This window comes from Bufo bufo, chromosome 4 (genome assembly GCF_905171765.1).
Source record: "Bufo bufo chromosome 4, aBufBuf1.1, whole genome shotgun sequence".
Classification (NCBI taxonomy): Eukaryota; Metazoa; Chordata; class Amphibia; order Anura; family Bufonidae; genus Bufo; species Bufo bufo.
In genome coordinates this window covers 508,648,400-508,673,954 of record NC_053392.1, presented here as the reverse complement: position 1 = coordinate 508,673,954, position 25,555 = coordinate 508,648,400, and the positions used below count along the sequence as shown (strand labels likewise).

The following is a 25,555-nucleotide window of genomic DNA, read 5'->3' as shown; positions in this document are numbered from 1 at the left end:
GCGTCTGAAACGCCGGTCTTAATAAATGTGCCCCATAGTCTTTTGTCAATGTGGTTTCCAAATGAAGATTAGTGTGGTCTGAGATAATGACTGCCAAAATGCAAAAGTCAAGTGGTGAATGCCAGAGAACCTCTTTATTGGTACTCATGGAGATGTTCGCAGAGATTATAACGTTTGAGCACCACTCAGGACCCCCCTTTCTTACCAAGTGCCACCTATAACCTTGGATGCTTGCCATGCACTACCCAGCTGGTCCTAAATTCAAGTAATTTATGACATGTATATAGACAGATATATACAAATCAATACATCACAGGACACAATAAATACTAATATTTATGTCTGTATTTCAGGATAAAGTTATTTCTCCTGCAAAGCCAAAGAAGAAAGATGTCACCATGCAGAGAACATCGGTCTGGGATGAAAGGACACAAACTCATGGAGGTATGATTTACTATGAAGAAGAAAACACTTCTTTGGACCATGAGCGGTGCAGGTCCGGAATCTGCAGCAACCAATGTCTTTTGACATTGCTGAAGGAAGGCTCCGGCAATCTGGCAGAAGCAGGTCAGATCCAAGGTTGTAGGGCTAGCTCACCTGAATGTAATGATACCTGTCACTTAGGGACTCGTTTCTTCTTTCTGAAGAAAAAGTACTTGTAATCCATATACAAATGAGCAGTTAAATGCACCGAGGGTAGGTCCAAACCACTCTGTTCACTGTTACTCCTCTGCTTCTTGGTTGACAGATCCAGGTCCTTGAATAGTCTTTTGGCCCTGTGAGGCTGGAGAAGGAAGCCGAAAGAGCATTGGTGCACAGAATGACTTGGGCCCGTCATCAAGGAATTTAACTGCTTATTTGCATGCGGATTACAAGTACTTTTTCTCCAGAATAAAGCAACAAATCGCTAAATTAAGCTGGTCCTGCAGGACACTGTGCCAGGTTTAACAGTAAATCTTCTAGTGACAGACTCCTTCTATCTTACATTCACACCTGGATTTTTCAGCAGTTTTTGAGCCAGAGCTAGAAGTGGATCCAGCAGGAGAAGAAGTAGAAATCTTTCCTTTTATATTTTTCATTCCCTTCTAACTCACTTCTTGCTTTGGTCCAAAAAGCTGCCACAAAAACCTATGTGTGAACCCACCCTAAAGGCCTCCTTTTCATATTTTTAGCTGCATATCTGTCAATTCCCGGGCTTCTCTTCTGTAATCCAAAATGGCAGCACCACTTCTCAAACTACCCGATACATACTGTGGATCAGTAGTCCAAGACACTTCCCACTTGTCCAGCCCTGCTCTTGGATTGGCCGGTACTGCTCATGTGAGTGATGCTGGCCAATCCAAAGGCAGCAGGAAGTGTCTTGAGCTACCAAATGCACAATGTGCGTCAGTTAGTCTGAGAAGAAGTGCAGCCATCTTGGTTGGCAGAAGGGAAGTCCTGTAATAGATGGAACATTGGGCCTAAAAAACAAGTCTGAATACGTTGATGATTGTGCCCCAATGATTATTGTTAAAGTTTATTGTTTTACTATGCGTTTGTATATATATATTTAGTATATGAAGGACACCGTCTGTACGGTACAATCTCATGAAATGTATGTATCTCCACTTGTTGTGAATGAACATGCTGTTTCAATCAGTAAGTCTCTGCAAGAAACATAGAAACATAGAATGTGTCGGCAGATAAGAACCATTTGGCCCATCTAGTCTGCCCAATATACTAAATACTATGGATAGCCCCTGGCCCTATCTTATATGAAGGTTGGCCTTATGCCTATCCCATGCATGCTTGAACTCCTTCAGTATCCTGACATATAGTGAGAATTATTTTAGAATGAATTTTGAAGATTTCATTCTTCCAGACCATGAAACAGACGGTAGACCCAACAAGTCCTTCACCGGCCCAAGATTTATGACTAGTCGCCTAGGAAAACCCAGCCAAGGAGAAGAGCCATCGTCTGCACTTCAGACCCAGAGATCTCAGGTACAATTCATAGTCATCAGATCTTAAACAACTCAAGGGTGCACAAGCTTCTCTGGTCTGAAGGTCACATGGTCCATAGCACTCCTAAGGACCACAGTAAGGTACATTGCCATGTGAGACAATTAAGGCATAGTGACAGTATATGCCATAGATGTCCGAGTGGCGGAGGTTTTGCTATGGGAGAATAGGGGTCCTCTGCTCCCCTGTTAAACTTTCCAGAGAAGAGGAAACGAGTTAGCCGCACATGCACGCAGCTTTCTCAATTGTAGTGTATGACAGTTATGGACACATAAGCTGAGCGTTTCACAACTTCCATAAATTACGATGGAGAAAGCTGTGCACATACAGTGCCTTGCAAAAGTATTCACCCCCCTTGACTTTTTTCGTATTTTGGTGCCTCACAACCTGGAATTAACATGGATTGTTTGAGGATTTGCATCATTTAGTTTACAGAACATGCCCACAACTTTGAAGATGTTTTTTTTTTTTTATTGTGAAGCAAACAACAAATAGGACAAAATAACTGAAAAAGTCAATGTGCATAACTGTTCACCCCCCTAAAGTAAATACTTTGTAGAGCCACCTTTTGCGGCAATCACATCTCCAAGTCGCTTTGGATAAGTTTCTATGAGCTTGCCACATCTTACCACTGGGATTTTTGCCCATTCCTTCTTGCAAAACTGCTCCAGCTCCTTCAAGCTGGATGTTTGCACTTGTGAACAGTAATCTTTAAGTCTGACCACTGATCTTCTATTGGATTGCGATCTGGGCTTTGACTAGGCCATTCCAACACATTTACATGTTTCCCCTTAAACCACTCAAGTGTTGCTTTAGCAGTGTGTTTGGGGTCATTGTCCTGCTGGAGGGTGAACCTCCGTCCTAGCCTCAAATCACGCAGAGTGGTGCAGGTTTTGCTCAAGAATATCCCTGTATTTAGCACCATCCATCTTTCCCTCAACTCTGACCAGTTTCCCAGTGCTGCCACCACCATGTTTCACTGTGGGGATGGTGTTCTTTGGGTGATGTGTTGCGTTTGCGCCAGACATAGTGTTTTCTTTGATGGCCGAAAAGTTCAATTTTAGTCTCATCAGACCAGAGCACCTTCCTCCATACATTTTGGGAGACTCCCACATGTCTTTTCGCAAACTCACAACGTGCCTTATTGTTTTGAGCTGAAAGTAATGGTTTTCTTCTGGCCACTCTGCCATAAAGCCCAACTCTATGGAGCGTACGGCTTATTGTCGTCCTATATACAGATACTCCAGTCTCTGCTGTGGAACTCTGCAGCTCCTCCAGGGTTACCTTAGGTCTCTGTGCTGCCTCTCTGATTAATGCCCTCCTTGCCCGGTCCGTGAGTTTTTGTTGGCGGCCGTCTCTTGGCAGGTTTGCTGTTGTGCCATGTTCTTTCCATTTGGTTATGATAGATTTGATGGTGCTCCTGGGGATCATCAAAGATTTGGATATTTTTTTATAACCTAACCCTGACTTGTACTTCTCAACAACATTGTCCCTTACTTGTTTGGAGAGTTCCTTGGTCTTCATGGCAGTGTTTGGTTAGTGATGCCTCTTGCTTACGTGTTGCAGCCTGTGGGGCCTTTCAAAAAAGGTGTGTGTATGTAATGACAGATCATGTGACACTTAGATTGCACACAGGTGGACATCATCTCATTACTTATGTGACTTCTGAAGGTAATTGGTTGCACCAGAGCTTTTTATGGACTTCCTAACAAAGGGGTGAATACATACACACATGCCAATTTTCTGTTTTCTATTTCTAAACAATAGTTTTATTTATACATTTTTCTCATTTCACTTCACCAACTTAGACTATTGTGTTCTGATCCATCACATAAAATTCAGATTAACAAAACATTGAATTTAAGGCTGTAATGTAACAAAATACGGAAAAAGTCAAGGGGGGGGTGAATATTTTTGCAAGGGACTGTACATGGCCGTCTTTCCACCGCGTCTACTACTCTGTGGAGTGTGTTGAACCATCAGACATTTTTGTTCAGCATTAGGATACGCAAAAAATGTCTTGTATGGGAATGCCCCTTTAAGGAGCACTCTGGATAAATCTGCTAGTGCGGGGTCTGAGGGGCAGTGCATGACACAAGGATTCTAAGAACGCCAAAGAGAATTCGGGTACGGTCACAAATTCAGCTTTCCTGATGTAGTTTTAAAAGCCAAACTCAGGATAGGCCACAATTTCAGACTGCGGGAGAGCCGACTGCCGGCACCCCTTCATTGAAGAGGACACAGCTCTCACACTAGCGTCACAGCCCCATCAAACAGCTGATCGGCAGGTGTCTCCTGAGGAGAGGTCATTAATATCACTAAACTGGAGTACTGATACACAGTACCCTCCTGATACCACAGAGTGCCCCCCATGCCCCTGATGATCACACATGCGCTCTTGCTATTTTTTATAGTCTATGGGACCGATGGAGATATCTGAGAACTAGCGTTGGCTTTCTCTGTCAGTCATTGAATACAGCTGTAGTGCACAAGAGTGACCATCACCCTGTGACAGTGCCAGCTGCACCGTGCTCTCCGCATAATATTGCCAGTCTGATAGTTGGGGGCTGTGTACAATGGTATTGTGGCCCTCATATTGCCCTGAGTGCAGGTTGTGCACCTCTGCTCTAGAAGTAAACTAGAAAAAAACTGGGGCAGATCGGAGTAGATCCAGAGTGGAAAATCATGTATAAACATGCAACAATCCTATATCATTTGGCAGCCATTTTTTTGCATGTCCTCCTAATCTCTAGTGTCATTGCGGCACAATAATATCTATAGCTGCTGACAACTGTTGTTCTTATTTTTAAGGGCCCATGTATAAGGCTACATGCACACGACCGTATGTGTTTTGCGGTCCGCAAATTCCATATGGCATCCGTTTTTTTTGCGGATCCATTTTTTTTGCGGATCCATTGTAATAATGCCTATCCTTGTCCACAAACTAGAAAAAAATAGGACATTACTATTCTTTTTGCGGCGCAACGGAACGGACATACTGATGCGGACAGCACACGGTGTGCTGTCTGCGTTTTTTGCGGACCCATTGAAATGAATGGGTCCGCATCCTATCCGCAAAATAGACGGATCGGACACGGAACCAAAATACGGTCGTGTGCATGAGGCCTAAGGCCGTATTGTACATCTGCTTTGTACAGAGCCATCATGGGGCTGCTATAGAAGTGCACGGCACCTCTACTTCACCTCTGTATTCCCCCACTTTCATACTGAGGTGTACAGGGGGTTTTCGCTCAGATTCTGTATAAACCCAGCAGAAAAAATATGACATGTTCCAATGTATACAAGAATTTTTATTTATTATAACATATAATATTTATGACATATACAGTAGAAAATTGCTAAAACATATAATTTATTGCTATAAAATTTTTAAAAATATGGTCATCAATGCTATGGTCAGCTGAGATATGAACAGAAAATGATATGTTCAACTGGACTGTAGTAAAACTTGCAATTTTCCTAAAGGGTTAATAACCCAGATACAATGTCCCAAAGTAAAAAATTGCAAAATTTCTTAAGGGTTAGTAACTCCAATATAATGTCCCAAAAGAAAGTTCAATCCAAAGGATAGAAATTAATATGAGAGTCACTTGTATTTATATGGACTACCACTTAATCGCAGTATTGCCGCAGGTAAAGCGCAGGTTAGGCTATGCCGGAGTGGTTTTACTCACTGTTTTAGATAATGCCGGTTTCCATATCACTCGTGGCGTCCCACGTGCAGTGAAAGTTTTTTAGAGGCTGCGGTATAGTGCGGTTTTCAATTGCGGCAGGAAAATTTGAAGAAAACTTTGAAGAAAACTTGCGGGATCCTCGGTGGTTGTAGTTAGCTGTACCGTCTCAGAGGTCACCTGGAGGTAAGTACCTTCTGCGTTGTTTGTTCACATATGCAGGGTTACCTTTCACCAGGAAATAACGGACTCAGCACAAATAGACGGATATCCAGCTTTTCTTTACAACAGACTGCAGGTTCACCGATCCCTTCCTTAAAGCGCTTATTCGTCTTCGGTTCTGTACTTTTAAATCATGGGATTGATTACCATACGCGTTTCGGAGACTAAGGCTCCTTCTTCAGTGGTTAGATTTCCCATGAGAATGGTCTATCCTTATATACCTGTACAGGTGTGGTTTTAATTAAATAATTGGCTTGGGCCGTTTTGTAGGAAGTGACGTAAATTTATGTTCAAATTCATGATGACAAACTATATGAACATTTAAAACGTTTGTTTCTTATTTAAAAGGCATATTAAATCAATATATCACTTTATATTTCACATATGTTATAAGTTGTTTAAAAAAATAATAAAATAAAATAAAAAGTATAGCAAACGGAATCGCTGCTGCAATATACATAAACTCATACTTTATACCATATATATTCCACGTTCTATAATGTTCATGTCATATCGGTTGACTATGTTATAGTGTTCATAGTATCGCTGATCTAGATTTGCAGATAAAGCGCAAAAACGAATATATCAGCCGCCATGCGGTAAATATGCGGTTTTTTAATGCGGTAATTATTCGCATTGCGTTTTCACTGTATTTTTGTTCTCTGTCTGCACCAATGCAGCTACGCATTGGTTAGACCCCACAATTTCACATTAATCACATATAATTTATATAAAAAGTACAAAAGTACATAAAATATAAATATATAAAAATGATGTCTAAATACATGTTTGTTATTTTAATTTCAAACTGAATTGTTCAAATTCCATACATAAAACAGTAATATGATAGACTGATAGATAGAAAACTCGGAATGCAGTACGGAGTAAAGTACGTAGTGGGAAGGGTGTCCACCAGGGGAAGGCCCGGAAAATCTATAATAGCTCACAGGTCTCTATTATAGATTTTCCGGGCCTTCCCCTGGTGGGAACATATTACTGTTTTATGTATGGAATTTGAACAATTCAGTTTGAAATTAAAATAACAAACATGTATTTAGACATCATTTTTATATATTTATATTTTATGTACTTTTGTACTTTTTATATAAATTATATGTGATTAATGTGAAATTGTGGGGTCTAACCAATGCGTAGCTGCATTGGTGCAGACAGAGAACAAAAATACAGTGAAAACGCATTAAAAAACCGCATATTTACCGCATGGCGGCTGATATATTCGTTTTTGCGCTCTATCTGCAAATCTAGATCAGCGATACTATGAACACTATAACATAGTCAACCGATATGACATGAACATTATAGAACGTGGAATATATATGGTATAAAGTATGAGTTTATGTATATTGCAGCAGCGATTCCGTTTGCTATACTTTTTATTTTATTTTATTATTTTTTTAAACAACTTATAACATATGTGAAATATAAAGTGATATATTGATTTAATATGCCTTTTAAATAAGAAACAAACGTTTTAAATGTTCATATAGTTTGTCATCATGAATTTGAACATAAATTTACGTCACTTCCTACAAAACGGCCCAAGCCAATTATTTAATTAAAACCACACCTGTACAGGTATATAAGGATAGACCATTCTCATGGGAAATCTAACCACTGAAGAAGGAGCCTTAGTCTCCGAAACGCGTATGGTAATCAATCCCATGATTTAAAAGTACAGAACCGAAGACGAATAAGCGCTTTAAGGAAGGGATCGGTGAACCTGCAGTCTGTTGTAAAGAAAAGCTGGATATCCGTCTATTTGTGCTGAGTCCGTTATTTCCTGGTGAAAGGTAACCCTGCATATGTGAACAAACAACGCAGAAGGTACTTACCTCCAGGTGACCTCTGAGACGGTACAGCTAACTACAACCACCGAGGATCCCGCAAGTTTTCTTCAAATTTTCCTGCCGCAATTGAAAACCGCACTATACCGCAGCCTCTAAAAAACTTTCACTGCACGTGGGACGCCACGAGTGATATGGAAACCGGCATTATCTAAAACAGTGAGTAAAACCACTCCGGCATAGCCTAACCTGCGCTTTACCTGCGGCAATACTGCGATTAAGTGGTAGTCCATATAAATACAAGTGACTCTCATATTAATTTCTATCCTTTGGATTGAACTTTCTTTTGGGACATTATATTGGAGTTATTAACCCTTAAGAAATTTTGCAATTTTTTACTTTGGGACATTGTATCTGGGTTATTAACCCTTTAGGAAAATTGCAAGTTTTACTACAGTCCAGTTGAACATATCATTTTCTGTTCATATCTCAGCTGACCATAGCATTGATGACCATATTTTTAAAAATTTTATAGCAATAAATTATATGTTTTAGCAATTTTTACTGTATATGTCATAAATATTATATGTTATAATAAATAAAAATTATTGTATTAATTATCCGTGTGACATCAAATGGTGGTGTGCCCTACTATTTTAAATTGTTTTCTTAATCTTTCTAAAGGATTGGGTGAATCCTTTTTGTAGGCGCACCCACTCCTTTCTTGAACAGTAGGTGAGCCCTCTCTAAACTTTTGCATGTTCCAATGTATGTACAGAAGTATTCTCCCCTACAAGCAGGGGCGGACTGGAAGCTTAAAGTGGCCCTGGAAAAAAACTAAGAGGCCCCATGTAGTAGATGGGTCCAGATTGACGGAAGACGGGGCAACACAAGTAGGCAGGGACAACACAAGTAGGCAGGGACAACACAAGTAGGCAGGGACAACACAAGTAGGCAGGGACAACACAAGTAGGCAGGGACAACACAAGTAGGCAGGGACAACACAAGTAGGCAGGGACAACACAAGTAGTCGGGCCAGCAATAACGTAGTGCAGCACAAAATGCCACCCCAGCAGAACCAAATACCAAAGTGCGGCAAAATACAGAGCCCCCCTCATTGCAGTATTCAACTGTATCCCCGTCCTAAGGATGACGATGCAGTTAAATTCAGGAGGGCACCTACTGCCACCATACAGGCGCATAAGTACATGATGCCCCTAGCATTAATTGCTACGGAGAGCGTGAGATCGTTAGGTAACCTGCTGGCGGCCAGTGCAAGTACCCAAATTCTCCATCCTTAGAGGAGTCCATGGGAGAAATTTAGCTTTAAAGTCAGTTTTGCAGCAGTCTGTGTTGCTGTAATTTGAAACATTCGATTCATTTGGTGCATCTCTGAATCTAACACTGCTGCCTTTAAATATAATTCCACTTTCTACGCTTCAATTTTATCAACCAGCTTGACCGGCCACCCACTTTTGAAAATTGCAGTGAGTGGTGGCAAAATGTCAGAAAATTTTTGAAATCCATAAAGCCCTATGTTGTCACTTTTTGAAGCCAGAATTCTGGAGCGGGGGGCCTGATAACTTTTCCCCGTATGTCCAACCGCTCTTAGTATTACTATATTCTAGTACTGTTTGTACTTCAGAATTTGATTTCTTTTTTCAGCTTAATGGAACATCAGAACCTATTGTCCGGAAAAATCTGACAAGTACACAGAGTATGAGAATCCAGAGGGAGACTGATTTCCTCAAGTAAGTCTTGCTTTGGAACGTATAAGATCCATAGAGGTGAAGTATGAAAAAGTGTCTTGCATGGTTAAAGGGCTTGTCTCATCACTTCAGCAAATAGCATTTATCATGTAGAGACAGTTAATACAAGGCACTTACTAATGTATTGTGATTGTCCACATTGCCTCCTTTGTTGGCTGGACTCATTTTTTCATCACATTATACACTGCTGGTTTCCATGGTTACGTCCACCCTGCAATTCAGCAGAGGTGGTCGTGCTTGCACACTTTAGGAAAAAGCACCAGCCTATGTGCGTTCCCACGGTCCCAACCACCAGAGAGGCCGGTACTTTTTCCAATAGTGTGCAAGCACGACCACCACTGATGGATTGCAGGGTGGTCGTAATCCTGGAAACAAGCAGTTTAAAATGTGATGGAAATAATAAATCCAGCCAGCAAAGGAGGCAATATGGACAATAACAATACATTAGTAAGGGCCTTGTATTCACTTTCTCTATATGATAAATGCCATTTGCTGAAGTGAGACAACCAACCTTTAATGCGGGTACTAAATGAGGGACAACGTGGTCTAAGCAATTAGTTATATATGCATCATAACTAATCCACGTGAGGCCACTTACCATCTCTATCTGCATTGGTACTGACAGTTTCCAGTACTAGAAAATGTCACATGTCTTTTACACATTAGGTGGATGAGAAGGATTAAAGTGGCACTGTACTTTAAACAAACTTTTGATATGTTATAGAGACCTATCAAAAGTTTAGATCGGTGGGGGTCTGAGCGCTGAGACCCCCACAGATCTCTAGAACAACGGGAGAGAAGTGTTTGCATATCTCACCTCGCTGCCTGACATGAAGCGAGACAGACTCAATAGATAGTCCATCGACCATATGCGCGCTCTTCTCTTCCCTGGTTCTACAGATCAGTGGGGGTCTCGACTGTTTCTGTATCTACCATTCAGCATGGCACAGCCGGCTTGGCTATTTTTGTAACTATGGTCATGCTGGCCGCTGCGTAAGATCAGTATCAAAAGGAGGTGGGAATACCTTTTTAAGGAGGGGGAGTAAAAGTGTCTGATAGGTGGGGAAGTAGGCCTTTTCCTCTGATAAGACTAAAATATGTTTCTTATGTTCACTTGTGCTATTGATATATGGAACGTTAATAAAACTGGACGGGATATGGGACGGTGATGCTGTCCACTTGGTAGAGCCCTCACAGTGAGGAGCAGGGCTTATACTGATTTTTGTGAAGGGACCCTATGATTTTTTGTGTACCCCTCTGGAAAGGTATGCCACACAAGGAGATGCGCATGAACATTTGGTTGATCTTAAAGGAATATTTTGTTGTACAGTGGGATCCAGTGTAAATAACAATTTAAATGTCCTTAAAGGCGTTCTCCGGACTACAAGTATTGATGACCTATGATTAGGCCGTAAGCTGTCCTGTGTACAGACCTGGAGGCAGACAACTCCGTGGTCTATGTAGTGGCCATGCCGGGTATTGTGGGGTGAACGGGAGCCGAGCGGCAGGACGTACGCCAGTGCCAAAAACGACACAGCTCCGTATGCTGTTAGTTTCAAGTGCCACGGCAGCCTAAAGCAGCTGATCCGTGTTGGACCCCCATTGGTCTGATATAGGTCATCAATATCTATAGCCTGGAGAACCCCTTTAATAGATCTTTGAATTGTTATTTACACTGGATCCAATTTTACAACAAATATCTGTAATCGCCTGTTCAGAAAATAGAATAAGATTCTGCGAAATAAAAAGTCTGAGCAGGTTAGTTTATGAGGTCTAATAGGAAAAAGACACAAATGGAAAGTGCTTTTGGATACCTTGCACTTCCACTCTTACTTGCCTTTTATAATTTCACCACTAGGTGCCACTAAAGCACCATTTTACTTATTCTACCTGGCGCTCAGGATTCTAAATGCTGAATGCCCTACTGTTTCGCTTGTATTTGTAGACTGCCCTTATTTGAGCAGTGAAAAGTAGTTTTTTTTTTCTCCAAGAGTATATTTTAAGTTTGCTTTTATAGTTTTTATTTGAAAGTAAGACATGCCGTATATTTAATTCAGCTGAACCTGAGTAACATAGTGTCAATTACTTCATGTTATTTACGCTTCATTCTGCTTTATGCTCTTTATTATGAACTTTATTTACACCCGTTGCTGTCCCATAGACATACAGCAGTGGACAGGAAGAGAGGATGGAGACAGCACGTGCCCACTGCGTGCACCCTCTCCCCGTACAGTTGATCGGTGTCAGACCCCCACCGATCTGATATTGATGATCTATCCTGAGGCTATGGCTCTGGGTCTATCATATATCATTAGCCAGGGAAACGAATGGCCAATCGCATCTTTACCTGGAGATAAAAGATGATTTGCGGATTTGATTTGAATGTTGCCCTGGTAAATATCAGTGCAAGTGTATAGGTTCAGCTTGAATTCACTGGAAATGACCCTATCTAAAAACCCACATTTTTTCATGATATTTCTCGTTTGGGCTTCATTAGGTGTTTAGTACCATGACCTCTGCTCTTCCACCATTTTCTAGGTGTGCTCACTGCTTAGCACCTCGGCCATCAGACCCTTTTGCGCTCTTCTGCCAAGAATGTGGATCTCCTGTTCCACCTGTGCCTGGCCGTCGTCTCCCACCTCCTGAGAGAGGACAGGTAGCCATTTAATGATATATCTTAGGCCCCTTTCACACGGGCGAGTATTCCGCGCGGATGCGATGCGTGAGTTGAACGCATTGCACCCGCATTGAATCCGGACCCATTAATTTCTATGGGGCTATTCACATGAGCGGTGATTTTCACGCATCACTTGTGCGTTGCGTGAAATTCGCAGCATGCTCCTCTTTGTGCGTTTTTCACATAACGCAGGCCCCATAGAAATGAACGGGGTTGCGTGAAAATCGCAAGCAAGTGCGGATGCGGTGCGATTTTCACGCACGGTTGCTAGGAGACGATCGGGATGGAGACCCGATCATTATTATTTTCCCTTATAACATGGTTATAAGGGAAAATAATAGCATTCTGAATACAGAATGCATAGTACAATAGCGCTGGAGGGGTTAAAAAAAATAAAAAATAAAAAATAAATTTAACTCCCCTTAATCCACTTGCTCGTGCAGCCCGGCTTCTCTTCTGTCTTCTTTTTTGCTGTGTGCAGGAATAGGACCTGTGGTGACGTCACTCCGGTCATCACATGGTCCGTCACATGATCTTTTACCATGGTGATGGATCATGTGATGACCGGAGTGACGTCACCACAGGTCCTGTTCCAGCACAGAGCAAAAAAGAAGACAGAAGAGAAGCCGGGCTGCGCGAGCAAGTGGAATAAGGGGAGTTAAATTTTATTTTTATTTTTTTTAACCCCTCCAGCGCTATTGTACTATGCATTCTGTATTCAGAATGCTATTATTTTCCCTTATAACCATGTTATAATGGAAAATAATACAATCTACCCAGCACCTAACCCAAACCCGCAACGCACCCGCACCTTTTCCCGCAACGCTCGTGTGAAAGAGGCCTTAGTGTTGCACATACTGACAGAGCATCATACTGCAGTATACGGAGTCTGTTTGAGACTCTGTGTGCCGCCATACAGCCTCCTGCACATGGCTCCACTGTGTGCCTTAGGCCTCAGTATACAGTTCTTATTACAGGCACATTTTGTCCTCTTTCTTTGCAGATGGGGCTGTGTGTGGAATGTAGGACAATGGTCCCCATGAACACTCCTTCCTGTATTGTCTGTGAAGCACCGCTGTATGCCCAGATGCAACCTCAAGCTAGTATCCACCTTAAAGTAAGTTTAACTGTGGTCATCTGCTCATTAATATTCTTAAAGTGACTATCCAGTTATGAAGTTAAAAATGATATGTAAGTCAGTACCTACAGGATATGGTTACCTGCTACTTCTTCTTCTGTTCTTGATCCTTGGCTACCTTTTTACTCACGCTACATTTACACTAGCATTTTTTACCTGAAAAACGCTTCTGTTACTGATAATACAACCGTCTGCATCCGTTATGAACTGATCCGGTTGTATTATCTTTAACATAGCCATGACGGATCCGTCATGAACACCATTGAAAGACAATGGGGGACAAACCCGTTTTCTATTGTGTCTGTGAAAACGGATCCGTCCCCATTGACTTGCTTTGTGGGTCATACCAGATCCGTCATGCTCCGCATCCCATGAACTAAAGAAGCTGCAGTTTGCTCTCCGGTGTGGGAACGCAACCAAACAGAACGGAATGCATTTTGGGGCATTCCGTTTTCTTCTGTTCCGTTTTGTCCCCATTGACAATGAATGGGGACAAAACGGAAGCGTTTTTCTGGAAATTAGTGGACAACCGCTTTAAGGAAGTCAGCACATGCAAGCACAGAATGATTATAAACTACAGACTGCTAATACACCAGTGAGAAAAAAAAACACATACTAAAGGGAACGATAAGGGAGGGCCTGGAAAGTTGCTTTAAGGCCGATATGCATTATAAAAAGGGCCCCGCTCATGTCGTTAGAAGGCCAAGCCAGCTTTTAAATAGTGTGAGTATCTGATGTCTCCTCTTATACACCAATAAAACTTGCTGATATCAATGTTTTCTTTTTTTTTAGGATAAAACAATCTGTCGTTTTTGTGGAACCGGCAATCCTATTAATCTAAAGCATTGTGTGACCTGTGAGACAAAGCTGCCGGAAACTCAGATGGTACAGCCTGTGTCTCTTTTTTTTGTATGTATGGGGTACACCTTGAGATGCCAGTAACGAAGGTGCTATGATAATAGTTATAAAACCATTTGAGGTTCAACATTATGAGTTATCAGCCAGAATGATGGGATGGAAGTGAAGAAGGGACCATAGTGAAGAACACTAAACAGTGTCTGTATTGAAAGGAAAATCAATCATACTAAAACAGAAAGTTCCACTTTATATGCATTATATATTCCAGATACTAGATCACTCCCGTAACTGATATTGTTACCAGTAGGCATCCACTTATAATTTTCACCTGCAGTGCTTTCGGAAAATCTTTAGACATTTTCAGTTTTTTCACAATTTGCAGCCTTGTGCTAAAAATGAAAAAAAAAAAAAATTAAAAAAAATTCTAATCCCCCCCATCGACCTGCACTCAATACTTCATAATGAGAAAGTGAAAACAAAATTTTAGAAATCTTTATTAAAAAGAAAAAACTAAAATTTCACCTGGACATAAGTATTCAGACCCTTTGCTGTGACACTGGAAATTTGCTCTGGGGGCCTCCCGTTTTTGTGATGTTTCTACACTTTGGTTGGAGTCCACCTCTGGTGAATTCAGTTGAATGGACATGATTTGGAAAGACATAGTCTTGTCTATATAAGGTTTCACAGCTGACAGTGCATAGCAAAGCAAAAACCAAGCCATAAGGAGGAAAGAGCTCAGAGACAGGATTATGTGCAGGCACAGATCTGGTACAAAAAAAAATCTGCTGCAGTGAAAGTTCCCAAGAGCACAGTGTTCTCCATAATTCTTAAATGGGAAGAGGTGTGGAACAACCAGGAGCTGGCTGCCCGTCCAAACTATGTAATTGGGGGGGGAAAGGCCTTGGTAAGAGAGATAACCAAGAATGGTTACTGTGTTTCAGCTCCAAAGATCCTCTGTGTAGATGGGAGAAACTTCCAGAAGGTCAACCATCACTACAGCACCCCACCAATTTGAGCTTTATGGCAAGTTGGTCAAAAAGAAGCCTCTACTCAGTAAAAGACACATGAAAGCCTGTCTGTAATTTGCAAAAATGCACCTAAAGGACTCTCAGACTGTGAGAATCAAGATTCTCTAGTCTGATGAAACCAAGATTTATCTTTTTGGCCTCAATTCGAAGTGTCATGTCTGGAGAAAACCAGGCATTGCTCAGCACCTGCCCAGTACCATCCCTACAGTGAGGCATGGTGGTGGCAGCATCATACTGTGGGGGTGTTTTTCAGCAGCTGAGACCGGGAGAAGGGTCAGAGTTGAAGGAAAGATGGATGGAATAAAGTGCAGAGAGATATTCTTAATAAAACCTGAACCAGAGCGCTCTGGACCTCAGACTGGGCTGAAGGTTCACCTTCCAACAAGATAATGACTCTAAGCACACAGCCAATACAACACAAGATTGGCTTAGGTACAACTCTGTGAGTGTACTTGAGTGGCCCAGCCAGAGCCTTGACTTGAACCCAATCAAACATCTCTGAAGAAACCTGAAAATGGCTGTCTACTGACAGTCCCCATCCAACCTGATGCCGAGAAGAATGGCAGAAAATACCTAAATCCATGTGTGCCAACCTTGTGACATCATACCCAAGAAGACCGGAGGCCGTAATTTCTGCCAAAGGTGCTTTAACTAAGTACTTCTCTACATTTTACATTTTTATTAAAAAAGATTTCGAAATTCTATTTTCACTTTCTCATTATGGGGTATTGAGTGGAGAATGATGGGGAAAACTTGAAATTTTTATTTTTTATTTTAGCACAAGGCCACAACATAACAAAATGTGAAAAAGTGAAAGGGTCTGAAGACTTTCCGAAATGCACTCTATATTAATGACTATACTGTATGTGTATTAGCAGATGATATTCAGTGGGGATTCTGCTCCACCATTACCAAACCAGCGGGGGAAAATGCAGAGTTGTTCCAAGTGTGGCCGCGTGAACCTGGCAGATGCTCGATTCTGTGACTGGTGTGGGGCAAAGGTAATCATTTATTGCACTACCAACCTATGTTTAACTGTGTGCTTGAGATAAAACTCTTACAATTTTCATTATAAACTGTCATCTCCATTTAGTAAAATATATATACACCCATTTTTGTTTTACAGCCAGGTCCTTCTGTGAGTTACCTGACCTGCTCCAAGTGCAGCGCAAGCAACCAGCCATATGCCCATTTCTGTTCATCTTGTGGAGTTTACCTGGAGCCTCCAACAAGATTCTCCACCCAACAGAATGGGATGGTGCGGCCTGCAGACCGCTTAACATTATCTGGTGTAAGCTGTTTTTTGTGTTTTATTCATTTCCATTACAATATATAAAAAAAGTATTGTTTGCACATTTTAAACTAAAGTATTCATGGGACAGTAGTCCATATCTACAACCTCACTCAAAACCTGAAGTGTTACTACAGTTAAAGGGGTTCTCCGGACTCTTTCATATTGATGACCTATCCTCAGTATAGGTCATCAATATCAGATCGTCGGGGGTACGACACCCGGTACCCCCGCCGATCAGCTGTTTGAGGAGACGGCGCGTGCTGTGCACATGTGCCGTCTCCCTCCTCTCTTCCTGTCCTCTGCTGCTGTACCATAGACATACAGCAGTTAGCAGGAAGAGAGAAGGGAGACGGCACATGCGCACAGCGTGCACCGTCTCCTCAAACAGCTGGGTGTTGGACCCCCGCCGATCTGATATTGATGACCTATATCCATGGGTAGACTGGGAACTTAAATTGGCCTTGGAAAAAAACTAAAAGTGGCCCCCTATTGTAGGCGGCTCTACATTGACAGAAGGAGGGGCAACACAAATAGGCGGGGCCTGCAATACTGTAGAGGAGCACAAAATACTGCCCCAGCAGCGGCAAACACCGCAGTGCAGAACAAAATACTGCCCCAGCAGCAACAGACACCGCAGTGCAGAACAAAATACTGCCACCAACATCCTGAGGACAGTTTTACAGTTGAGCTCATGAGGGTATCTACGGCTGTTGGCCAGGTGCATAAGTACCTGATGCTCCTACATTAATTAATGCTTACCAGCAGCTGTGAGGAGCGCTCAGGAGGTCCCCTGGGCACCGGCCCACTGATATGGCCAAACCTTTCCTGGGGCAATCACACCACAGAGCTGCTTTAGCTGTCCTTGTGTCTGCCGGTGACAAGGAGGGAACATTTTGGCCATCTAGGGGTTCCCTTACCAAGGAAATAATGACCTTGGAGGATCAATAATCATCAAATCTTTTTTTATCTCTTAACCCCGAAGCATCACTGTTTGGTTGGTCAGAGTACGAAAATGACTGGCATTGGCAGGCATATGGTCAGCTAAAGCAAAAAGTAGGATCATACCAAAGAAATCCCCATGGACAGCATGATATGGAGAGATGGGATATGGGACACTGAAGTTAGCTAAAGTCACGTCCAAATTTTTAGGTCTTAAGTGGAGACTTTAAAGTGGCCTAAAGTTTACTCTTGTTCACTTTGACATTCACAGGAGAATTGTATTTTTGATAGATCCAGCTTAGAATCTGACAACAAACCATTATATTCTTAACCCATGTACATATAGTTTGTAGTCAGATTCTGACATGCAGCTATCAGAAATAGTTGTCATTTCTGTAAATTCCTGACATGTCATAGAGTCATGTTAGAAGTTTTTAGGAGTTGGGGTCTTCAGAACCTTGTTGTCTGTAGAGCGAAGGTATACAATGTGTATGTAGCTTGAAGATGTATGTATGGTCCCTATACATTCTATGTAATTTCTGGAGCTTTTACATATCTCTCTTAGCCTCAGATTGTTTTTACATCTGCATAAGAGGCTTTTTTAGGAGCCTAATTCAGATTCCATAGTTTTTTCATGGGAAAAATAGCCCTACATGCGGAGCTATATTTCCCCAGGTAGCATTGATGTCCATTGTGCAATGGATCTGGCACAACACAGATGTGAACAGAGCCCAGTTTCATTTAGATAAATGTCAGCCAAACCCACAGATCTTGGCGGGTATGGCCGATCATCTATTGTGTATTTGGGCTTCCTGACTCTCATCAGATGACAGATATCAAGGGAAAGAAATGTTGGTCTGTTGGATTTCAATATGCCTGATCCTTTTGTTCTCAGGAAAGATAACCCAGATGTGTCTGGTAGCAGTTTGCTCCCCTGTCCCCATTCAGAACACATGAAGAATCTGTCATCTAAGGGTTGGGAGAGACAGTTGTCAGTCGAACAGGCGTCTGTCTGCCAGCTGTCTCTTAAATGTGCAACCAGTTTTAATCATAAATTGAATGTTGTTCTTTATTTCAGGATTTAGATGGCCGGACTTCCTGGCAACCTTTATCCGTCTCATTGCCAAACCCAAGGCTAGATGTAGACAGAAGGGACAAAGGAACCCAGACAGTTGGATTGTTTTACCCATCTGGCAAGCTGATGGAGAAAAAAGAACAAGAATTATTGTCCGAGAAAGAAAAGAAGGAGAAGATGAGTGATCGCAAGCCTGTGGTCACAGCAATCAGCCCTGGTCGAGGTGAGCATGTCCATTCCTTTGAAGTGTGGCATAACAATGCTGTAGAGAAAACATAGGCCTGAGGGAAGAACATGGTATTGTCCTGTGTAATTAACAGCAGCCTTTCCACAGCAGGGACAATAAAGCAAACATTGCGGTATATCAAAGTAAAGGCAGTATTACACAGCCCGAAGCGGCATACGATTGTAGGGAGCGAAGCGTTCCCTTCCAGCAATTGCCTGCTCGCCAGCGGAGGAGACCGCTGCTATTACATGCAACGATCTCCTCCGCAGCACGGGGACGAGCTATGCCATCGCTCGCCAGTGGTAGATCATTATTAGCCACCACGATCTGCTGACTGCAAATGATAATCTCTTAACATCTCAAAAGATTTGGATTGCCTGATGATCATTGGGCAATCAGCAGAAGTATTACACTGCCAGATGATCGCCAACAAGCGTTCATGCGAACACATGTTAGCGATTATCTGCCTAAAAATCGGGCAGTGTAGTACAGGCTTTAGGGACCCCATAATGGTTGGGTTTGAGTATGGAGGCCTCATGGTGAGAACTTCGATCCTGCCTTTGCTGTGCAGCGACACACAGTCCCAGCTGTTGGTGTGATGATCTGGGGGGCCATCACATACGACAGTCGGTGACCCCCTAGTAGTGATACCAGGGATACTAACAGCTCAGCGATATGTGCAGGACATCCTGCGGCCACATGTTGCCTCTCATGGCAGGGCTACCAACTGGCATTTCCCTGCAGGATACTTCTCGCCCACACATGGCAAGAGTTTCCCGAAATGTCCTCTCCAGATTACAACACTTCCTTGGCCTGCCCAGTCACCAGATTTATCACAAATTGAGCATTTATGGATCAGCGGGGTCACAAGCTTCGCCAACCTTCGAGTGTACAGGATCTACAGGTCCAGCTGCAACATCTGTGGGCAAATGTGCCACAGGATAAAATATCGAACCTGTATGCCTCCATGCCCAACCGTATTTCATCTTGTATCCAGCCTAGCTGCTGCCCAACAGGGTCTTAGAGCCTTCTTTCTATTGTACAGTTTTCCCCAATAAACATATCTCTTCACTCTAATATTGTAGTCATTTACATATATTACATATACCATCACGACATTCACACATAAAAACTTTCATTCCATTCTAACAACTCCTTCTTGGTGTGTTTTTTTTTTGTGGTCAATACGTTTATTTGAATACAGCCTTAAAGGGAACCTGTCACATTGATTGTGCTGTTCAATGTACAAGCAGCATATTATAGAAGAGGAGGAGCTGAGCAGATTGGTTTATAGTTTTGTGGGGAAAAAATTCATTATAGCTCATATTATATTCATTTAAATCCTAGCATAGGACTGCTCACTACAGGGAAATTTCCCGGTGGGCCGATGCCCAGGGGGCCGCCTGAGCCCTCCTCATGGCCGGCCAGTGGAAGTGTTTGGGGATGTATTTTGTGCTGCTGGAGGCAGTAGTTTGTGATGGACTGTGGTATTTGGCTCTGTTGGGGTTCTTTTTGGTATAATGTGCCACTGTATGGCATTGCTGGCCCTGCCTTCCATCAATTTGGACCCAACTACAATACAGGGCCACTTTTAGTATTTTTTTCTAGGGCCACTTTAAGTTCCCAGTCCGCCCCCGCCCGCTGGAGTCTTAATCTCATAAACAGCAAGGATTTAAAATAATAAAAATAAAAAAATGTTATACAGTATCTTTTCCGATAAAACTATACATCAATCGGTTCAGCTTCTCTCGCTCTGTAACATGCTGCCCACAGATAGGACTACATGTACATCATGACAGGTTCTCCTTCCATTCCTAGAGAAATTTCCCAAAATAAAAGCTTCACAAGAGCATCATAGTCTTTTTTTTTTTTAGTTCCCGCCTTCCTAGGATGAGTACCATATTGGCAAAATCCAAAGATTTAGGGGGATTGCAGGCTTCACAATTACACGATTACTATATACTGTAATATATTAGAGTAAGCCATGTCGGAAGCTCTTTCCCCACCATTTTGCATTCTTGCATCTTCATCAGCCATTCAGGGTAGCATTTTGTTTAAGGCCTGGTCTAGGGAAATGTAGTCCTGACCTAAAGATGCTCTCTTATACAGCCCATAAACCAATCCCATTTCAATCATTTAATAAAACCTAGTACAGAACTAGCTCTATGTACGGTACTCTATGTATCCATATAGAAAATGTAGTGGACATGTATAAACCAGGTTTATATCTTTGCAGGCTTTTGGAGACAGCAGTTGGACCACATCTATGCTCACCTGCGCTGCTACACACAGAGTGATTCCGAGTTTAAAGCTTTAATTGGAAAGCCTCGGATGGGAAGAGTAAGTGAGAAGATGTAACAGATGTACATCAGTAGGGTACGCCATGCGTGATGTAGAAAATGAAAATCAGACAGCACATGACAATCTTTGTCTAATAAAGCTAGAATCAGTCATGTACCTCAAATGGATCTAGTTGTTCTGCTAGATTTATTTCAGGCTGGCAGGTCAGGGGTTGTGTCCTTTCTTCTGTAGCTCTTTCCCTGTAACTGCAAAAGCTGCCAACAGAAGACATAGCTGGTAACAGTTTCTAAGATTTAAACTGAGCGCGTGCGACCACCTCAGTGAGGTGGACAAGAAATAAGGTAAAGAACAAACAGCAAGTGGGTGTTATACACATACAGTGTATTAAACAATTTTTTAATTACATGCAGTTACAATAGATCCAGGTGCTGGGCTGAAAAATGTTGAATAGTTTTTCGTGGCACAAGCCCTTTTATTAGATTAAGGGAAACCTTTCCGTAGGACAGATCACTTTAAATGAAATCATCAGTGGGATAGATCTATATTAGCGAGTCTAATTTCATCCACTAAACGCCCCTTTAAAGTGGCAAGCTGGGGACTGAAAACAAAGCAGTGTCTGTGAAATTTGCAGGTCTGAGATGATGGATCATGTCATGCCAGTCCTTTTGTGAGTTATGGACTGTATGACACATGATGCAAAGTTGCAGTCCTTAGAATAGTCAATGATTGGTGGCAGTGGTGGTGAAGAAGCAGTAACAAAGTCAGGAATGTGGCCAAGAGTCATCACTAGGAGAGTGGTCAAGATGAAGCAGGCCAGAGGATGAGACAAGGGTGTAATGAGGAACCGAGGCATGTGTTAGAGCCAAAAGTGGAACATCAGGTATCAGGGGAACTATCTAGTGGGTAAAGCTCTGGAGTCATGGTCAAAGTCACAATGCAGAAGAACAAGAGCCAGGTAAAGGAATATCTTAATCTGAAGATCACGTGGTGTGGTTGAAGTCCCCTTTAAATGGACATCCAGGGCTTAATGTTATCTTTAGTACCAGTTGGCAACCCAACACCACCATTCAATTACAGAACAAGAGTAGTGGCAGGATCCAGCAGCGGATCTAGCAGTTGAGTAACAACTTTATAAGGCTGTCATACAGGGGTCCTAACGTTAACGAGAAGCATTATGTTTGGAGATTGGAAAACAGTGTATTCCAGCATAAAAACCTCATATCATCTGTGAAACATGGTGGTGGTAGTATCATGGTTTGGGCCTGTTTTGCTGCATCTGGGCCAGGATGGCTTGCCATCATTGGTGGAACAATGAATTCTCAATTATACCTGCAAATTCTGAAGGAAAATGTCAGGAAGTTTCCCGGATCAATTACTGTCTTGACTTAATGGATGTTTTCTCAATTGCAGATCATCTCAGCAACTATGCATGAAGATGGCTATGAAGTCAGTTTGAGGCTGAATTATGTTTTAGTAACAGACAAGGTTGGTTCTATGAATACTTATACTTATCTTCCACACATTTACATTCCAGGCATTTAGGTATTCCTTTGTACATAGACATGTAGGAATTGTACAGTACTGATCAGTATGTGTGTAGTAGAATGTCTTAAGCTGCCCGTACACATTCAATAACTGTTGGCCAACAGCTATCTCTCCCGGACTCCCTCCCAGCTTCCCCATACATATATACGTTCTGCTCAGCTGTATGTGTATTCCATGGGCAGAGCAGAAAAAGCTGCTGCCAGACACTTCTGGCAGAGGCTTATCTCCTGGGAGAATAAAAGGATTGGGCAAAAATATTCATTTCAACCGATCTTTGTATCCCCTGACATCATCTGTCGGGAGACAGTCAGGAGCTCCCCACGCACATTAGTGTGTCAGCTGATCCGACCGTTCTCTGTGGGTTCAGCTTTAGGCTGGCAATACAATCACTTTAGTTCACTGATGGCCAGGTACGCAATCGGCCTAAAGATATCCCTCTCAACACCCCTATACACATGCACGCAGGAAAGAGACAGCACACCTCTAACAGTCATTAGACTGCTGACTGATAATATGAAATATACAATATACACTCTATCCATTCTTAGTATGACTAATGTCATTAAAGGATCTGCTGACAAACTACCATATTTTTCGCTTTATAAGGTGCACCTCATGATAAGACGCACCTAGGTTTTAGAGAAGGGAAATAAGAAAACAAATATTTTTCATCAGATCCCCAAACTAAACCCTTAATCTTCATCAAACTTCAGATCAGACCCCCATATCAGATCAGACCCCAATCTCAGATCAGACCCCATATTTGACTCCCATATCAAACCTCAGATCAGATCCCCATGTCAGACCCTCATATTAGATCAGACCCCTATGTCAGACCTCAGATCATACCCCTATATTAGATTAGAACCCTATGTCAGACCTCAGATCAGACCCTCATATTAGATCAGACCCTCATATTAGATCAGACCCCCATATTAGATCAGACCCTCATCAGAGCTTACATTAGACCTCCATGTCAGACCTCAGATCAGATGCCCATCACAAAAAAATTAAATAAATTCACTTACCGGTCGTGCTCTCTGATCTTCTCTCTTTCCGCGATGCACTGTGACCTAACTGTGTACAACGTCAGGTCATAGTGCGCGCACTACGTCTTGACGCTGTATGCCCAGAGAAGACCAGGGAGAGATGACTACCAGCAGCGCTAGCAGCGCTGCACTCCCCACTCCCAACAACTCCATAATGGAAGCGCTCACTAGTATTCCCTTTATAATGCACTGCCATTTTTCCACAACTAATAGGTGCGTCATATAAAGCGGAAAATACGGTAATTAAGGGCAGTCTTAAAGCACTGTTGGGGAAAAAAGGATCAAGGGTCTTGGATTTTCATGTGATTGATCCTATGAAAGCAGCTTTTTCCCTTCTTTCTATTGAAATAGTCAGGAGAGATGGCTATGGCCGGCATAGTGTGACATAGGGATTAGTGATGATCGAGCACACCGGGATGCTCGGGTGCTCTACCGAGCACCCGAGCCCTATAGAAGTCAATGGGAAGACCCGAGCATTAAACCAGGCACCCCCTGCTCTGAAGAGGGGAGGGTGCCTGGTTCATAGGACAATGTCAGAAATTGATGGAAACACCACCGAAATGGGTCGGGGACAGCATGGGGAGGATGTCTGGATGCATCTTGGACTACAATGTCGCTGCTGGTAGCGATGTTGCCCGAGTTGTACGCCACTTTTACAGACTGACCATAAAACTCACAAAACCGAAGATAAAAGCGATTTTAGATGAAAAATTGTTAGGAAAAATTATTTCCTGTATATTTACTTTTATATAAAGAGCAAGTTCAGACAAAATTTTTCGTGATTTTCGGAACTGGGGCCATGACTAAGAGGGACGGCCGGTGGTTTCGATTGTGTTGACCGGACTCTTGGATGATCAAACTGAACTCATTGGAAGAGGAACGGCCGGTGGCATCCGTATTGTACCTGTAGAGGTGAAATTCTTGTACAGGTGCAAGCCGAACCACAGCCGAGACCTTTGTTGCCACGAACGTTTTCATTAATCAACAACTTAAGTTAGAGGTTCGAAGACGATCCCCAGCAGCGTTATTCCCATTTCCCACCGAGCATTTTCTGGGAAACTAAAGTCTTTGCGTTCCGGGGGGAGTATGGTTGCAAAGCTGAAACTTAAACTAATTGATGGAAGGGCACCACCAGAAGTGGAGCCTGCGGCTTAATTTGACTACGCACGGGAAGCCTCACGCGGCCCGGACACAGAAAGGATTGACAGATAGATACCTATTTTGCGATTCTGTGGGTGGTGGTGCATGGCCGTTTTGAGCGTGTGGATCGAGTCGATTTGTGTGGTTCATTCCGATAACCAAAGACACTCCTCCGTGCTAATTAGTTACTTGACCCCCGGTGATTACGATTGTGTTGACCAGACTATCATCTGATGATAATGAACTTGGAAGAGGAACGGACGTTGAGCTGACCGTTTAAAAAATTGTAGGTGAGGGCCTGCTGCCGCTTTGTTAACTCTAGATAACTTCTAAGCTGATCGCACGTCCCTGCGATGTTGACGATCTATTTGGATGTCTGCTCTATCAACTTTCGATGTTCTTTTTTGCGCCTACCATGGTGACCACGGTTAATGGGGATTTAGGGTTCGCTTCCGGAGAGGGAGCCTGAGGGATGGCCACGGCTACCACTTCCAAGAAAGGCAGGCGGGGGCGCGCAAATTTCCCAGTACCGACTCAGGGAGGTAGTGACGATAAATAACAATACAGGACTCTTAAGAGAGCCTGTCATTGGAACGAGTACAAAAAAATTACAGCGAATGTCATAGGTATTTAGGATGAACGTTATACAGGAGAGGTAAAGTATGATTGATGGCCTGCTGGTGACCCACTAAAACATTAGGGGTGAGGGTCTTCAGCTGAGCTGACCATCTAAAACATTATAGGTGAGGGCCTGCTGGTGAGCTGACCATCTAAAACATTATAAGCGAGGGCCTGC

The 25,555-nt window shown here is 42.6% G+C and overlaps 1 protein-coding gene across 2 annotated transcripts in view; it reads left to right on the top strand.

Annotated features, from left to right (window-relative positions):
* Nucleotides 1-25,555, top strand: part of DZANK1 (double zinc ribbon and ankyrin repeat domains 1) — a 56,548-nt gene that overhangs the window by 10,805 nt on the left and 20,188 nt on the right. Inside the window, exons 5-15 of one of the 2 annotated variants that reach the window (XM_040429674.1) lie at nt 354-444; nt 1,862-1,983; nt 9,386-9,471; nt 12,028-12,145; nt 13,170-13,283; nt 14,097-14,189; nt 16,069-16,191; nt 16,317-16,481; nt 18,502-18,721; nt 20,961-21,064; nt 22,436-22,510. In XM_040429674.1, coding sequence (XP_040285608.1) covers nt 354-444; nt 1,862-1,983; nt 9,386-9,471; nt 12,028-12,145; nt 13,170-13,283; nt 14,097-14,189; nt 16,069-16,191; nt 16,317-16,481; nt 18,502-18,721; nt 20,961-21,064; nt 22,436-22,510 — 1,311 coding nt within the window. Of the gene's footprint in view, nt 1-353; nt 445-1,861; nt 1,984-9,385; nt 9,472-12,027; nt 12,146-13,169; nt 13,284-14,096; nt 14,190-16,065; nt 16,192-16,316; nt 16,482-18,501; nt 18,722-20,960; nt 21,065-22,435; nt 22,511-25,555 lie in introns of both variants that reach the window. The other variant, XM_040429672.1, reaches the window with a different exon arrangement.